Here is a 17,980-nt window from a genome sequence, read left to right on the forward strand (position 1 = left end):
AGATCGTTTCATATCAAATCCAATCGATGGCTGCCTATCCTCAAGACCCGAAAATCTAGTTCTGGAATCTTGCTTTGGAGGGCCAACACCGTTAGATGGCTCTTTTTAAATCCATTAAAAATTAATAAAAATAAAATAAAATTAGCTTCAAACGATGTTACTGTCTCTCCATCAAATAAGCAGTTGTGATGGGAAATACTCCTAGGGATTCCCCCATTGAGAGAGCCTGGACCTGAAGCGTCAAACGTCGTGTGAGGTTAAGGAGTCCAAAAGGAAAACTCTAAGCCCATTAAAACTTCGGGTGTCGGTGAGCATTATTGTCCTCGCCGATGCTATTGGTACCCTAGCTTTTAGTTATTACACCCCAATTTCTTAAATTATTTACCACACAGTACTAAAGATTAAAACACACCTTTCAAACATTACAAAAGTAAGTTTGGCTTAAATTATAATCTCAACATTACAAAACATTATCAAACTCATTCAAACAGTTTTAAGAAAAATAAAAAGAGAAAATTTCTATCGGCACTCAATTTTTACTTGTTGTCAATCATTTGCTTATTATTTTTTTTACATGTGAATCTACATTTCATTCCTTGAATATGACAAAATTCTACATCCAATATACTGTTCATTTTAATTATCAAAATATGTTTGTCTAGTGAATCCATCACTTACTTTTAAAATTAATAAATTCGATAATAAAATACCAATGATTTTGTCATGTTAACGATTTGACTAATAATTTATCAGCGAATTCATTGATTAAATGAAACGAATCCACTGGAAAAATATGTTGTGGGAATTAAAGTGATCAGTGTATCTGAACCGAAATTTTGTCTTAAGTTGGGCACATTTTGGGAAAATATCTCTTGATCTATATATATTAATTGAGGTATAATAAGTAAAAATTGGGTGCCAATAGCAGCTCTCTCAAGTTAAACCGAACCCCATGAAACCGGTTAAGCAATAAAGCTTTCTGCACAATAATTGTGTTGGTGGGACTGTCTCCGTGGGATTGCTCAAATTCCCTCTGTAAAATCCGTGGGAGGTTTTGATCAAAGTTGATTTCTTTTTCATCTCTTGTGTTGCATTTGAAACTCTTCTTTAAAAAATTTATTGGTATTTCTTTCAATCAACATATGTTGCACTCAATCTTTAATGGATATCTCTTGCTTTTTGATCTGTTTCGTATCTAAAATTTTTTATGCTTATATTTCACTTCAATCTCATTTGTACCTTTTATTTCTCACCAATTTTTCTCTTCTGGGTAGTCATTTTTTTTTTTTTTCTGAAAGCAAGTTAAGGTTTTTTTTTACTCTTATGTAGGTTGGATAGTCATTGATTTTTTTTTTTATTAAATTTAATTATTGATCTCTATTTATTTATTTTCTTTTGGTTTTTGGTTTATGAATGCTAGTTCATTTTTTTTTTTTAACTCTTATGTAGGTTTTGCTGGTTAGTGTGTGTCTCATATTCTATTATCTAGTATGGAAGTTAATTGTTTATGATCTTCTCTGCTATTGTAGTCTCAATTGGTTTTCTTAGTTGATGTGTTTAATTTCAGTTTTAGTGTTCTTGGTAGTAATGCTTATATCATGAGTTTAAATGATGAAATGGGTGTGATTGGCTTTTGGGTTTATTAGGATTTAACGGCCTTGCTTCGTGTATCGGTATCAATCTGGTGATGGGTTCTGTCTGGAAGGGTTATTCAGACGATGAATGCTCTGTTATTGGAGATAAAGGAGAAATTGGTTTTATAGATTACGAGGATGATAAATCAGTTTGCAGTTATAACCCTATGGAAGAAGGACCCATTATTGTATCGATCCCATTTCCTTTTGTTGGAGGGAAACCTCGATCTATCCTTGTTGGAGAAACCGTAGCAGATTCGATCACACTCGAAAACACTACTTCTATGCCAGTTGACTTATGGGCTACTAGGATTTTCTGTTCAAATCCGGAGGACTCGTACACTCTGTCTCTGATGGAACCTCCTTTGGCTAATTCAGACATGGAGGCCATCCAAGGATTCTTGGAGGGATTTTCTTTGGAGGATAGAATGCTTCAGCCTAAAAGAACTTTAAAAATTTGGTTATCATGTAAACCAAAGGACATAGGATTGCATACAACAGTTGTTCATTTTGATGTGGGGGATGAGAGAATTGAAAGAGTGGTTTTTCTCTTAGCCGAAGATAAAATCTCCCAATCTCTTGCTTCAAACCGGCCATACAAGAGGGGTCAGAGAAGGAGACAATTCGGTGTGACAGAAGTTGTGGCGGGTTCTCGTCCTGCAAGGGCAATGGCTCAAGGCTTCAAATACAGGCTTCCCAAATATGACATTCCAAGCGACATTAGGGAGTTGTTGGAAAGAAAGCAGATACCCGAGGCTATCGTAGAAGGTTTAACAAAGGAGAATTACAATGCTTTCTTCAGCACTTTATTGATCATGGAAGAACTACATATGGAGGTAATTCTTAATACTTGTCAAGGAGAGAATAACATCGAAGTGTTATTTTCTTTTATCCTTTTTGCTCTAAAATTGATGATTCATTTCTTTAGGAGGAAATGAGAGGTCATGGCATGGAGTATGTCACTATGAGGAGGAAGGGACCTCATTTCTTGGCCCTTGAGGTCCCTGGACTAGCTGAGAGAAGGCCTTCGCTTGTCAACGGGGATTTTGTGTTTGCCAAGCTTGCTAATGACGATCCGGATGACTCTTCTCTTACATATCAGGTTTGTGCTTGATTTTGGGAAAACTTCTCAATTGATCAATTATTAAAGTGTCTTTCTTATTTGTTATCTCGCACTGATTATCTATATTAACTAGGGGTTTTGTTAACATGTGCCCTAAGGGCACACGTTAGGTTGCGTTAAATTCAACTCCAAAATTTATTTTCTTACGAAAAATGCCTTCAATTTTTTTTCCTTCCAAAAACACCCTCAATGCTTATTTCCAAGGTGTATTTAATGCATCTTTACATGATGTTAACAAAACTCGTTAACTAGATACTTCGAAAATGGATGGTGTCCAAAAACACCCTCAAATGCTTATTTCCAAGGTGTATTTAATGCACATCTTAACATGTGGCCTTAGGACACATTAACAAAACCCATTAGCTAGATACTTAGAAATGGATGATGTATACTTGTACCCAAGCCAGGCTCTTCTTTTGAGTAAACATGATTGTGTCTCTACGATACTCAGGATAATAAGTAATAACTGGTGAACAAATGTTGATATATCTGTCTCCAATAGTGACAGCACTGAACCGGGCAAGCAGAAGTCGGCTGAGCGGTATAAAAATGGTGGGAAAAACTTTATATGGGTCCACTCACAACTTACATGTAGCGAAAAACTAACTATTGTTGTGTGTTGGTTGATGCAGTGTTAATTGATAAACATCATATTTCTAGAGAGCTTCTATTTCCACACCAACTTTAACTAAGAGCACACCAAGATGTGTGCTAATTCTTCAGTGATTTCATGTCAATTGGGGTGCTCTTAGCAAAAGTTGGTGTGGCAATAGAATCTCTCTATTTCAAAAGACCAAAAAATTGATAATTTTTAGTGAATGTAAATGCATCAAAAGATAAAGAACTGAATATGACATGTATACATATGAAATAAGGAAGATGAGTAGACGCATATTAGGGAGGGATGACGGCAACATGTGGTCATCTCTTCATTTGCTTCAGAAGTAGGAATTTGATCATCATTCACTAGATCTTGAGAAGATCTTATATTTAATAATTTTGACCCACTTTGATGGTCTTAATCATTCAATGAATGGACATGTTTTTAGATTATGTTTACTTTATGACTGTCCAAAAGAATAGGATTGCCTCTTATGTGTTCCATTGGGAAATGTTTTATTTTCATGCTAACTCATTAGTGTAGAATTAAGAAATTATCTGTATTTTCTCAAACACTTACATTCAAGACGTGGTTTTTGCAGGGGTTCATTCACCAAGTTGAGGCCGATGAAGTCTTCTTAAATTTTTCTAAGGACTTACACTTGCGTCATCGTGACGGGGATCTTTACAATATTCAATTTACATATAACAGGGTGAGCATGAGGCGTTTATATCAGGCTGTTGAAGCTGCACAAAATTTGGAGACCGGACTCCTCTTTCCATCTCAATCATCCATTAGGAGATTGATCAAAGTAACCCCAATGGTGCCTTTAACAACTTGTCTCAATGAAGAACAAATGTGTTCTGTTGAGATGATTCTCGGTTGTAAAGGGGCCCCACCTTATCTGATCCATGGACCCCCTGGTACTGGTAAAACACTGACACTTGTGGAGGCAATCTTACAGCTTTACGTAACCAGAAAGAATTCACGGATTCTTGTATGTGCATCCTCAAATAGTGCGGCGGACCACATATTGGAGAAACTCATCAACAAGGAGGTGGTCAAAATTCAAGAGAGAGAGATATTTAGGCTAAATGCGGCCAGCCGTTCTTACGAGGATATTCAGCCCGATAATATTCGTTTTTGTTACTTTGTAGAATCCGTATTCAGATGTCCTCCATTCAAGGCTTTAATGCGTTACCGGATCATAATATCCACATATTCAAGTGCGTCTCTCCTTTATGCTGAAGGCATCAAGCGCGGTCACTTCTCCCATATTTTCTTGGACGAGGCTGGTCAAGCCTCGGAGCCAGAAACCATGATCCCGATATCAAATCTCTGCCAAAGAGAAACCATTGTTGTTTTGGCGGGTGACCCGATGCAATTAGGTCCTGTTGTTTACTCAAAAAATGCGGAGAGTTATGGATTGGGGAAATCTTACTTGGAGAGGCTGTTTGAATATGAATTGTACCATAATGAGGATGAAAATTATGTAACGAAGTTGGTAAAGAACTACCGGTGTCACCCAGCAATCTTGGACCTACCCTCAGAGCTTTTCTACAAAGGGGAATTGATTGCTTGTAAAGAAGATACAAATTCCTCAATGGGTTCTTTGGAGGGGATCCTTCTGAACAAAGAATTTCCCGTTCTTTTCATTGGCATTCAAGGATGTGATGAGAGGGAAGGAAATAATCCGTCATGGTTTAATCGGATTGAGGCAAGCAAGGTAGTTGAGATCATCAGAAAGCTGACCGCAAGTACAAATTTTAGTGAGGCAGATATTGGGGTAATAACACCTTACCGCCAGCAAGTACTCAAGATAAGGAAAGTTCTTGAAGATACACTTGATATGCCCGATGTAAAGGTTGGGACTGTAGAGCAATTTCAGGGACAGGAGAGAGAAGTTATAATTATATCTACTGTCAGGTCGACCATCAAACATAATGAGTTCGACCGAGTACATTATCTAGGATTTCTTAGCAATCCAAGGAGGTTCAATGTTGCTGTTACTCGTGCTAGATCTTTGCTTATAATCATTAGTAACCCACATATTATCAGTAAGGTATTCCTATTTAATTCTCTTTCTTTCTTTCTTTTTTCTCTCTTTTTAATATTTTAGTCACATGCACATATTTAATGAAGTTTAAATCCTTTTTTTATAAAGATTTGTGAGCTTTTCAAATGAAAATCATGTCTTAACTTATGCTAATATGTGCTTCATTTTGTTGGCATTTTTTTTTGTGTTGTGGAGAAGTAGTTTCCTGCTGATCTCTAATCTTAAAGTGCTTACATCTTCTTTTCATCGTAAACCATTTTTCATTTGTATGAAACTTGTGCGGAAGGCAAACTAGCAGAAGATATTTTGGCTTAGTTCTTTAATCTTTTTGTTTAGCATATTTAGAAGAGACCTGTTTTGGATTTCCTAGAGCTTGAAAAGACAAGCTGAATATTATTTTATCATAATTACCCAAAAATAGGCATAAACCATATTGAATAGAGTTGTGCTGGAGTGACCTAAATAATAGGCCTCATATTGCACATCTTGAAGTGAAAGTGGATAGGAACCGTAGATGCTTTTTCAATCGTATCTTGAGGGAAAACATATATGGTTCCGATACACTTTCACATCAGGGTGTGCAATGTGAGGTCCAATCTTGAGGTCACTTCAACATTATTCTATTTAAAAACCATTGCTCTTGTGAATTTCTCCCAAAGGTTTGGCTTAATTGAGCTCTACATTATCCCTCGTAATGTGGTAATTATGAGAAAAATCATGGTTTTGAGCATTGAAAGAATACTAAAAGGAGGCAAGATGATCAGTCTGTTGGGGAAAAACTTATGAAATTAAAGGTTTTGTGTTATACATCCACGTCTAAGTTGCATCTAACATCCATAGATTTTTTTTTTGTGTGGTGTGTTTGTGTTTGTATAATAATAGATGATCGATATGACTATTTAGACATGACAACCTTATGTTTGAAATTTTACCAATGTGTAGTATTGGCTTCCTAAGGTTTGTGGACCATCTTTGCATCCAAGTCTTACACCGTCACCTTTCTACATCTGAGTTGCAGTCCACCATCATACAATGGTTGGGTGGAGTGGCAGAATCTTGGAAATGGCCTAATTAAGAGGCATTCAAGGTTACTACAAAGAGGAGAAAGATCTACTGATTTACCAAATAAAAGATCTCAGTTTTTGCAGCTGAAACCTAAAATCATGAATTTAAGTTTCAGATTTATGGAATTTTTTATCCAATTTTATCACTATATCTTTGTTTCTCAAAGGAGATGACGTGTTGTATTTGTACTTTAGGAAAATTCCAGGGCAAGTTACTGAAGAAGGCCTAAGAAAAAAACAAATCATTAGTGCTTAATAAAAGAAAGAAGATTTGTAAGTGAAAAAATGATGAGGAATAAGGAAGTAGAGTTCTTGAAGATTCAAATGAGCAAATATTCAGATGGGATGGCATCTTGGACTATAACATGCATTCCCTACTAATTGTTAGAGTAAGTTAATAAAGTAAGCATAGTCACCAAATTCTCCGACTTATTGAAAAAGTCGCTATTAAATCATGACTTTTTCCTTCATCGATTGATTTTTTTCAATAAATCATGACTTTTACGAACTTTGTGATTAAATCACGAACTTCATGATTAAATTGTGAACTTTGCGATTGCAATTAAATCCCAAACTGTGTGTTTACATCGGGATTAAAACGAAAGATGAAATCGAAGTACTATGAAAAAAAGATGAACTTGATGAAGGTGATGGCGACCATTTAATTGATGAAGCATTAGATACTGAGGATGCAAATGATGATGACATTGAATATTTTTATATTTTGAATAATATAGCTTGATTGTGTTGTGGTAGTATGAACTACTACACAGACTTAAGCCTTTCCCCATTTCTTTCAGATTTTTTCCAATTTTACTGAATTTTTCCCGTGCTGACTTATTCCCGACTCCCAACGTGGTAACCATGGAAGTAACTGCATTTTATTCGTTATAGAATGGATTGGATTCTTATGGAAACTGGCTAAGTGGATAGATGTGCCTGATTATTTGTGTGTTGGCAGGATCCTTTCTGGGATAAGCTTTTAAGGCATTGTTCAGACAATAATTCCTATCAGGGTTGTCCTCTCCCTGAAAAGCAAGATTGCGATGAAGAAAACTACAACAATGAGTATGATAACTTCAACAATGAAGCAGAGAAACCACAAATCACTGATGAAGTGGGTTGGGGTGATGACTCTTTCAAAGCAGAAGAAGAGTTCCCTAATCCGGTTACTGATGAGGCCGAATGGTCTGACGGTTGGAAGTAACCTCGCTTAGCATTAACTCCTAGGGATGCAGTTGGAAGGCATGTTTTCAGGTATTTTCTCTTTTTTTAAACATCTGTCTTGTTTCATTAAGTGGTTTTTTTTTTAGAGGTTACAGAAAACATGAAATGCGTAAGAAATGATGAATCACGTCAGATTATTGGCTCCCGTATCTATCAATTGATCAAATTCAATTATGATTATTTCATTCAAGGTATTTTGGGTGTTGTGATGCATTAGGAATATAGCTTGTAATGCAAAAGGGATAAATTCTGTGTATTTCCTTATTATGTTTTATATGTTTTTTGGTGTTTGGCATATTGAGTGAGAGTAACGCTTACACTTAAGGTCAAGTTATCTTCAACTTTTGAACAATGTCCCTATGTTACCTGGATATTGCAGAGACATTGGTAGAGTACATCGACATGGCCTTTATCTCTAAGAGATTTAAGTGTCTTTTCATCCATCCATTTTGAAGTGTTAGCGTAACTGAGGTTGAGAATCTTGTCTCGATACAGCCTCATAGTGGTAGGGAGGAAGGGTATATCAATGGGATGGATTGGGTTTTGATTGATTTTAATAGGTTGGTCCACTAGGCTAGGTCCTTCATTAAAATTCCGACACATTGGGATCCACATGGGCACTCCTGTCCATTGGGGTGTCATCACAGCCCAGAAGTAGCAGTGCAACTAGCACATGAGTTGGTAATTTCGAGGCTTCGCAGTTTCCTTGGAGATATTCTTGTTTTTTCTTCTTTTTTCGAAAAATTAATATTCATCTATCTAAATTCATAAATATTTCTTTTCTATAATTTTTTGAGGGATACAAATGAGTATCCTGAATTCTTGGTTATGCTGGATTTAAATTCATCAAACATGATTCGACGAGACTATCTTTTTTCCTTCTGATAAATCCTTCATTTTATTGATTGACAAAGATCCTTATTATTCCTACGTAAAATTGTAATTCTTTGTTTATTTATTTATTTAATTTTAAATATAGGGTGCTATATTTGAATCTTGTAAATGGCCAAGTTTTTAGAAATTGAAAATGGTGTCATGACCCGGGTCTTTGAATCTTGGGATTCAATAGAATGCCATTTGAGCAAAGAATGTAATATTTTTTTTATTAAGAAAACCTGAGTTAGATTAATTTTCATGTTGTTTGTTTGTGTTATGGTTTTAGTTTGTATATTTTTGTTAGATTTCTGATATTAAGAAAAATTTTAATAAATTTATTCATAAAAATACCTCACTCACAAAAGAATAACTTTGAAAACTAAGGGCCTGTTTGGATACCAGGAGCAGAACTACTTTTCCAAAGAACAGAAGCTAAAGTACTCTATGGAGGAGTTGGAAAAGTAATTCTGTGCAGAAATGGCGTTTGGCAATCAATTCTATGAAGTACTGGCAGAAGTACTTTTGTGCTGGAAGTCTGTTTGGGAACCATACTGACTTCTCATGACTTCTAAAAAAAAGACCAAAATACCCTTATATTATACCAGTTACTGTTTTTTATCTTTTAATGTCATAATATGCCTTCAAACTATACTGTTTTTTGACATTTTAACTATAAATATTAATATAATAATAATATAATAAATATTAATATAATATGTTTAAATCCATTATACTTAAAATTTTAAAAAAAATTGACTGACTGTTTTTGACAAAATAGGACATAATATTTAAAAAAAAAATTGACAGACTGTCTTTTAGTGTCATAATATGCCTTCAAACTAGGGGTTTTTTACATTTTAACTATAAATATTAATATAATATAATATAATATAATATAATAAATATTATTATAATAATATAATATTTTAAATATTAAATATTAATAATGTGTTTTAAATCCATTATACTCAAAATTTAAAAAAAAAATTGACAGACTGTCTTTTAGTGTCATAATATGCCTTCAAACTATATTATTTTTGACATTTTAACTATAAATATTAATATAATATAATATAATAAATATTAATATAATATAATATAATATTTTAAATATTAAATATTAATATAATGTGTTTAAATCTATTATACTCAAAATTAAAAAATAATACATTTAATATTAATAAATGTTTCTTTTATTTGATTTAAGGGCAAATGAATTAGAAATATTTTCATAGAAAATTAATAAAGTTAGGAGTATTTTGGTAAAACGAACCGTTAGATTTTAACTCCCCGCAAGAAGAGTTTTGAGAAATAGGTTTTCTTGACTTCTTCATAAAGAGTAATTTCTTGCTCTTGCGTGGAGTAACTCTTCGAGGGAGTAGTTCATACAAATGCATCCAAACGACTTCTAAATCCCCGCAAGAGTCAGAAGTAGCCAAGGAGTCCTATCCAAACGCCTACTAAGATTTTTATTCAGCTAATTCAGTATTTTCTAGCATTAGAGATATAGGAATTCATTAAAAAGAAATCTAAATGGGAAAATTGAAAATTTCTTTATATGAATTTTACACATTCAGATACCCATTAAAAGATTAGAAGCATCAAAGTTTTTTTTTTTTTTTTTTAACAATTGGGGGTCCTCACTTAGGATGCACATTATAGGATAAAAAAATTAGGAAACAATTAAGAAGGCCATCTTGAGTTGTTTCTTAAGAAAACATAAACCCCTTGGAATATGCAAAACTAAGGGTAATGTTCAAAGCTATGGTGTGTATCAAATCTATTGGGGCAAATGGGTGCAAAGATTAGTTAGAAAAGATTGTAATGTTAGGGAAAATATGGTCCAAAATTAAATTTATAATTTAATACCAACGCAATTAATTCATGATGGATATATAGAGTATTTTTTTTTTTTTCATGATGTTTTGATCTTTATATCTAGCAATATGCTCAAGCACCCAACCACGAAGCTAGAGATAAACTTGTCAATTTGATCAGATCGAGGCTCGTTATCTTATAGGTGAGATCCTCCCCTGCACATTTGGAGATGACATCAAAAGAATATGACGATCACCTCCTAATATACAATAATCGACCCTTCTTCTAACCAGTATTGTCATATGAAGAGTCAATGAACTCTTTATTGGGGGCTTATACACAAAAATAAAATTAAAAGTGAATCCGATCTTAATGATTCCAAAGTCATTACAGATTGTTGAGGGGTGGGGGAGCCTCGAGATGCGTGCTCTCCTATTCCGACTTCCCCAGAGCATCTAATAGCATAATCGAGACAACAATGAACTCTCTGACTCTACGTGGATGGAGCGACAATAGTTCTGTGAATCCAATATAAGGTCATGGCAAGACGAGCCGTTTATCATCGAGAGAGAGATGCATTTTAAGCATGATTGAAGGGAGGAGAAAAGGGATTTTTATAGCATCTTGATGACTAGAAAGGAAGGATATTTAAAGCACCTTGATGGCCAGCGCCCATTTCCTTAGCGATTCTTCAAATAATTTGCAAATTATACCTAAATTTTTCGAATGATATAAGAAACAATTAAAATTTCTATCCAATTCAACTCTTTGTAAAACTTCACAACTTTTTGACGTTTTTTAAATTATTCACAAATTTATTATTTTCCTAAATTAAACAAATCAAAAATACATTTTACAAAGAGCAATAAACACAAATTAACCCTTATTTTCATATAAGAGATGTTATTGTCACACCAACTTTACTAATGCCACACCAATTCTTATGAAAATACAGTTGGTGTGGTAATAGTAACTCTATTTTAATATATATAAAAAATTCTATCCCAATATTTTATGATAATATTTTCATATTCTCTCTTTTTGCACTTAAAGATTTTACCATTAGACAATCACTAACTATTGTTTATCATGGAATCTCAAGATTATAAACTAATAAGTTAGTTTTTTCATTTCTTTTATATCTCTTCTCTTCCCCTCCCAAGATATTTGAACAGAAGTCTTGATAATTCAATTAAGAAAGAGAGTATGTGCCAAACATTATGAATATTTATGTTAATAGTAGGATTAATCAGAAAAATATTATTATGTTCATGATTTTAAATTTTTTTTATGTTATTTTAGAATAAAAGTTAGAATATTTATTATATGTATAGAAGTATCAAATTGTCTTAAATTATAAAGGATGAATTCATAGCTCAATTGGTTTGACACATTGCAAGCTTATCCATGAAAACAAAACGGGTGATTTTGAAAAATGAGACAATAGAAGCTCGGATAATAAATCTTAAATAGATTCGGGAGTTCTCTAAACCTATGACTATGAGTATTATAAAAAATTTAATATGTATACATACAAATTTTTGAGAATTTTTCTAGAGTGTTGAACTTGACTTACAACTAAATCATTCTCACATCACATTTTTATCATTCTCTTACTTTTTAACTTAATATTTAAACGAATTGTTAGATGTATATTTTGAATTGTACTCGAAGTAATCCCGTAACGATTATTTGTTGTACACAAAATTATTAACCATAGGTCGTTTCACCATAGATATTTTATAAATATAATTTAACAATGAATTTTTTCTTAAAGATCGATTAAATATTTGTTCAGAAAGATTATATTTTATTGTGCAAATCGAAGGTCTCACCCCACTTCTCATGACCCAAACATAAGTTCGGGGTTGTAGACCTTAGTATACCATAATTGTATTCAACATTAGGATAATTTACATTTAAGAATCTCGCGTGTTCTTTTTCTTTGAGCAATAAGGGGACTAATTAAGACAATATAACTAAGGGGACGGTTCAAGGGACCTATGTAACAATAATGGTTTTTCAAAATATGGGTTAGAGGTTTTGGATTGAGCTGATTTTTTGCGAGGATGGTCGCTATGATGAAAAGATCATCCTCACAAAAAATCAACTCAATCTGAAACTTCTAAATCCATCAAAAGTAATTTACAAATTATTGATAAAAATTGACAAAAAATCGACGATCCACATTCTAAATCACTTTTAATGGGGTTAGAAGTTTCAGATTGGACTGATTTTTTTTTTTTTCCGAATGATCTTCCCATCTTAGAGATCACCCTCATAAAAAATCAACTCAATCCGAAACTTCTAACCCATATTATGAAAATTTATTAATGTTACATTGTTTTTACATATATCCCTTGATCCTGACCCTATAACTAAAATGATGAGAAAAAATAATTTATTGAAATCTACTTGGGAATACTAATTTTCAATAGTGCTAAATTTTATGGTCTACTTAAACCTTTAATCATAAAATTGAAGTTTTTATTTTCTCTAAATAAGTTCCAAAAACACATCAAAATTGGATGCACAAGACTCACTCGTCACAAAAATTTCACACGAGAAAGCACAACATTAAAATAGCACTTCGAGGAGTACTGGATCATTTCCAGATTATGATTTTTAATAAAATAAAAACATGAAACGTCGCCTGAGAGATTCGAACTCTCGCGGGGAAACCCCATGTACTTAGCAGGCACACGCCTTAACCACTCGGCCAAAGCGACGGTTGTTTACAATTTTCTACAACATATTAAATAACTAAATATACAAGAAATTAGTGAGTTTGGATTATAACATTATCAAACCCGTGTAACACAATTATTAAATGGATTGGGTCCGAGTTAAAATCATCACCCGCTTAACCCATTTTGACACATTGTGTCATTCTATTATTAACAAGTAACTTTAAACATATCAATAATTCTTTTAAAATTACTCATCTTTGATGATAAAACTCAGTTTATGTTTTGGGATATTTAATTTATGTTGGTAGATATTAGTTTATGATTGTGTAATTTTATTTTCAGTTATTTGTATTTTATCTTTGGTGGTAGAAATGGAATTTATTATTTTCAATAAAAATTAAAATTTTATTAAACGTGTTACATATGGATTGGGTCAAGTATACTAATTTATAAATGAATTGGATTTGTGTTTAATAAATTTTCATAATACCCTTACGTCAACACGACAAGAACATGACCCGACCCATTGCCACCCCTAGTTCCGAGTTGTGTCGTCATATATACCAAGGCTCTATTCTAGTTGGATTTGAAAATTCTCAAATTATTCCAAATCTTTTAATTGGACAGTCCTATCATAGGTTTATTCAAATTAATTTTTACTTTTTAAAACCTACTTCTAAGTTCTAACATTATATACTTTGTATATGGAGACAACAATAATAGAAAAAATTAAGTAACATAAGATTTGGCTTTGGCACATGAACTCAATAACCACTCAGACCACCTAGACTTGAAAATTCGAGCCTTAAAATGGGATTTCGAGCCTCGAGGCCTTTTAGAGATGAAAAGATATTACCTTATTAGAGATTTTCAATGTCTTCGTAAGTAACTCGCGTGTTTGATGCGTACGTTAAATCTCATTTGACATTAGGCAAGTCTAAATCAAATTTATTGGGTCTATTAGGTGTCATGGTGGGTCTTTGAATGTTAATGGGTACACGTTCACTTCCTCTTAATTTTAATGAAAAATTATAGAAGTGATTTGTCATAAATGCCCCTATTTTTATATTTAAGTTAATATGATCAATGTTATTTCATGTAAAAACCTAGAAAATTGCAGCGCATGACCTTAGAATCAGGTTTCTTACTTTTCAAAATTATAATATTATCTTCGACTACTATCTAAGCTTAAAACACTTTAATCGGTATTTTAAATTATAAATAAACCCTTTTGATATATGATCATATGCACATGCCACCTTTGAGTTATAAAGTTTCGATAATAATGGAATTAGGTGAGGGAATTGGTTGTAAAAATATTTAAGTTATTAAGATGACCAAAGCAACATAATCTAAAGACTTTCTAGTTTTATACTACAAAACAATCGTCTGGTTATAAAAACACTTAATTTAGAAAGATGACCAAAGCAACTTAACAAAAATAGATTACACGTTAGCTTTTTTAACCCTGCTTGGTTTACCAAAACCCCCGAAGTGTAGGAGAAGTTGGTCACCCAAAGCTACCCAATTTGTGTTTGTCTTCCCATATAAATCACACACTTTCCTACTCACTCAAGTCCAATAATCCAAACACATTTTCTTTCAATTTCCCATCCCCTCACCTTTCTTACATTTCTGTAAAAAATAGTTATCAAATGGCTTCAAAAGGAATCGAAATGGGTCTAGTCATGGTCCTTGTGACTATGTTTTGGGTTCAAACTATGGCCCAATCAGGTTGTACTACAGTGATCATTGGCTTGTCCCCATGCCTAAACTACGTTACGGGGAATTCCTCAACCCCATCCTCGTCTTGCTGCTCACAACTTGCCAGTGCCGTTCAATCACAGCCACTATGCCTTTGTTCACTACTCAATGGTGGTGGCACGGCACTCGGGATTACTATCAACCAGACTTTAGCACTTGCACTCCCCGGTGCTTGCAAAGTTCAAACTCCACCTATTAGCCGATGTAATGGTAAGATTAATTCAAATTATATGATTAAACCCTCGAATATTATTATATATTATGGCAGATATCTTGAATCTAAGTTGAAAATTCATCACCTGAGCAATCTTGTATATTTGCTCCTAAATTGAGGATTCAGCCCAAACCTGGAAGAAGGTTACACGGACTAAAAGATCATATAAAACCCTCAGACTTCTAATATTCATGGTTTGGATTAGGTTTAAAAATGAATTGTTTGATTAAAGGCTTTAAAAATGGACGATTACTGAATTCTCAAATTTAAAATACATTGATTAATTTAAAAAAAAAACATTTTTATTTATTAGTTTAAAGTCTTTAAAATTTGTGCTCTACATCCATGTGAAGGGTTTCACATGTCTATGGATACACAAATATCCACATATAATTTGGATATATAACTTTTAGGTTGGGACAATATAGGAGAGGCAGAGAATGAAATTCGGAATTGTAATTTCTTTCTTAAGATTTAATGAATTGCTCTCATCTCATCCGTGAACGTAGACACTATCGAACACTATCGAACCGCATAATTGCTATTAGTCAATGTAATGGTAAGGTTGACAAAAATTCTATTATTAAATTTTGATTTGTAACTGTATAACCGATAAAAATATGATATTTTGTTGAAAGCTGGGCATGATGTTTAAAGACAAATTGGATGTTACATATAAAATTTGACAACTTGAGTCTTCATGGTCCCCAGCTGCTGATGGGCCAGCAACTTCTCCAGCAAGCTCTCCGACCGAAGACTTGAATGTTACACCTGATTCTCCCATCGCACCATCGGTGAATGATATTCCAGAAGGTACAATTTAGTCTAAAAAGTTCGATAAAATGAGATAAATATGTTTTATTTTTATTTTTTTTACAAATAAAGAGTAATTATGTATGTGTTCATCGTTGCAGGGAGTGGATCTAAAAGAGTCCCGGGCGGTGACACCTCCGATGGAAAGATTACCAACATGCCCTTTCATCTCATTGTCTTCCTCCTCTTCATTGCATCTTGTGCTTCAACTCTCACCAGTTTCTAAATTTTTTATGGGGTTTTAGAGCTTGTTTATCTGCGTTCATGTCTTACTTTCTTGTGTGGGGTTGTATTGTTATTGTTATGTTTTATCAGATAACCTTTTTTGAGGTTAAATATTATTCGCTTTTGGTCTTTTCGATATATATATGTATGCATCGATTCCCTGGGAAAGTTTAATGCTTTCTTGTTCTTATTTTCTTTACTATTAATGGTAGGAAGCATGTGCAAACGAGCATATACGACCATAACAATAATGAGATATTTTTGGAAAAAAAAAAAGTGATCAACTTTTGACGAATTTACGATTCTGGCTCACTATTCATTTTAATTACCAAAACATGAACAACAACAAATTCAGAGGTTTTTAAAGTGACTATTTCACACGAAATTCACTTTAAGCCTACGACATAATCACTTCATTCTGAATTTTTTTTAACGAAAATGTGATCATTCACGTTTTGATAATTAAAATGAACAATGATCCCGAATCGTAAATAACTCATTTTCAGCTCACCCAAAAATAATTTATGCATGATTAAAAAATATTTATAATTACTTTTAAAATTATTTCATAAATAATCTAATTTTATATTATATTTATCGTTTAATATATAATGACCCGTAGCAGCCAAGGATGAGTTCGATCCATTAGGTTCTTCGATTGGTTTAGAAAAGAAATGAGAGATAAGAAAACATCTTTGATTACGATTAAAAGGAACAATCTCAAATAGACCAAAATTCAAACATACATTTGAGGGGAAAAAAAAAACATTATTGAATATCTATGCAAGAAAACATGTTCCCACAAACAATTATACATTTTATGATGCTAAAAACAATCTAACTATCAACATATTTTTTAAACAAAGTAACACTTGTAAAAAAATTAAAAACTATAACAAGACATAATCATCTAACTCCATATTAAACAATATTTATGAATCAAATAACAAACCACCATAAGACCAGAAAAAATTAACCATGAACCTAAAAAAGCAGATAATTATGAATCTTTTTTACAAAAAATGTATTTTTAGTAAAGGTATTTTTCTGTTTTAATAGTTAGAAGTACATAAAGTATTTTAAACGAGACTTTTTCAAGAAAGAAAGAAAAAAAAAAAAAAAAAAAGGCAGATTTTAGTGACCATGCTTGGGAGTGGTAGACAAAACTTCAATTAAGCGCAATGGTCGATTGGCTGCCTTGTTTGATCATTTAGAATTTTAATCTTTTATTTTTGGAAACAAAGAAAAAGTAAGAAACACCCTGGCTATTAGTAGGTTTTTAGATTATTTTCCATGTGTTGGATTAATTTTTCAGGTTTTAGTTGTTGGACTTATCTTTTATATATATATATATATATATATTTAAAAATTTTGAAGAGGGGGGAGGGGTGTCAACATACTTTTATGTTTTCTTTTTAAATGAGTTTGGGTCCAAAGCCTTGATATTGTAATGATCAAGTGGACCAATGTCTCTTGAGTAAATGATGATGTTGTTGCTGATGGCTTGAGAACAAATACAATTACCTTACAGAATTGACAAGAGTCAATCCACAGGAAGAAAAATGAGTTGTGATCGAATTTTAACGGAAAAAGTCAGATTTTAGCGACTATGCTTGGGAGTGGTAGACAAAACTTCAATTAGGCGCAATGGTCGATTGACTGCCTTGTTTGATTGTTTAGAATTTTGATCTTTTATTTTTGAAACAACGAAGTAAGATTGACTGCCTTGTTTGATTGTTTAGAATTTTGATCTTTTATTTTGAAACAACTAAGTAAAAAACACCGTGGCTATTAGTTAGGTTTTTTAATTATTTCCCATGTGTTGGATTAATTTTTCAGGTTTTAGTTGGACTTATCTTTTTGTTTTTTTTTGAG

The 17,980-nt window shown here is 32.9% G+C and overlaps 2 protein-coding genes and 1 non-coding gene across 5 annotated transcripts; 2 read left to right on the forward strand and 1 right to left on the reverse strand.

The window, feature by feature from the left end:
• Positions 1 to 909: 909 nt before the first annotated feature.
• LOC147404475 (putative RNA helicase SDE3) lies at positions 910 to 7,890 on the forward strand. Of its 3 annotated transcripts, none has more exons than XM_086440455.1 (5): positions 910 to 1,063; positions 1,647 to 2,470; positions 2,563 to 2,736; positions 3,960 to 5,420; positions 7,440 to 7,890. In XM_086440455.1, the coding sequence occupies exons 2-5, from the start codon at positions 1,688 to 1,690 to the stop codon at positions 7,683 to 7,685; spliced, it is 2,664 nt and encodes an 887-aa protein (XP_086296581.1). In that variant the 5' UTR covers positions 910 to 1,063; positions 1,647 to 1,687; the 3' UTR covers positions 7,686 to 7,890. The 3 variants fall into 3 exon arrangements, with proteins under 3 accessions (XP_086296581.1, XP_086296584.1, XP_086296582.1); XM_086440458.1 differs by having other exon boundaries at positions 990 to 1,122; XM_086440456.1 differs by lacking the exon at positions 910 to 1,063 and having other exon boundaries at positions 1,149 to 2,470.
• Positions 7,891 to 13,046: 5,156 nt separating this feature from the next.
• On the reverse strand, positions 13,047 to 13,128 carry TRNAS-GCU (transfer RNA serine (anticodon GCU)). The gene has a single exon. It is a non-coding gene; the product is annotated as a tRNA-Ser (tRNA).
• A 1,561-nt stretch (positions 13,129 to 14,689) lies between these two features.
• LOC147404477 (non-specific lipid transfer protein GPI-anchored 15-like) lies at positions 14,690 to 16,287 on the forward strand. Its single transcript, XM_086440459.1, has 3 exons — positions 14,690 to 15,063; positions 15,779 to 15,880; positions 15,982 to 16,287. The coding sequence occupies exons 1-3, from the start codon at positions 14,745 to 14,747 to the stop codon at positions 16,104 to 16,106; spliced, it is 546 nt and encodes a 181-aa protein (XP_086296585.1). The 5' UTR covers positions 14,690 to 14,744; the 3' UTR covers positions 16,107 to 16,287.
• The last annotated feature ends 1,693 nt before the right edge of the window (positions 16,288 to 17,980 follow it).

This window comes from Akebia trifoliata, chromosome 4, assembly GCF_017979445.1.
Source record: "Akebia trifoliata isolate Shusen 1 chromosome 4, ASM1797944v1, whole genome shotgun sequence".
NCBI classification, from domain to species: Eukaryota; Viridiplantae; Streptophyta; class Magnoliopsida; order Ranunculales; family Lardizabalaceae; genus Akebia; species Akebia trifoliata.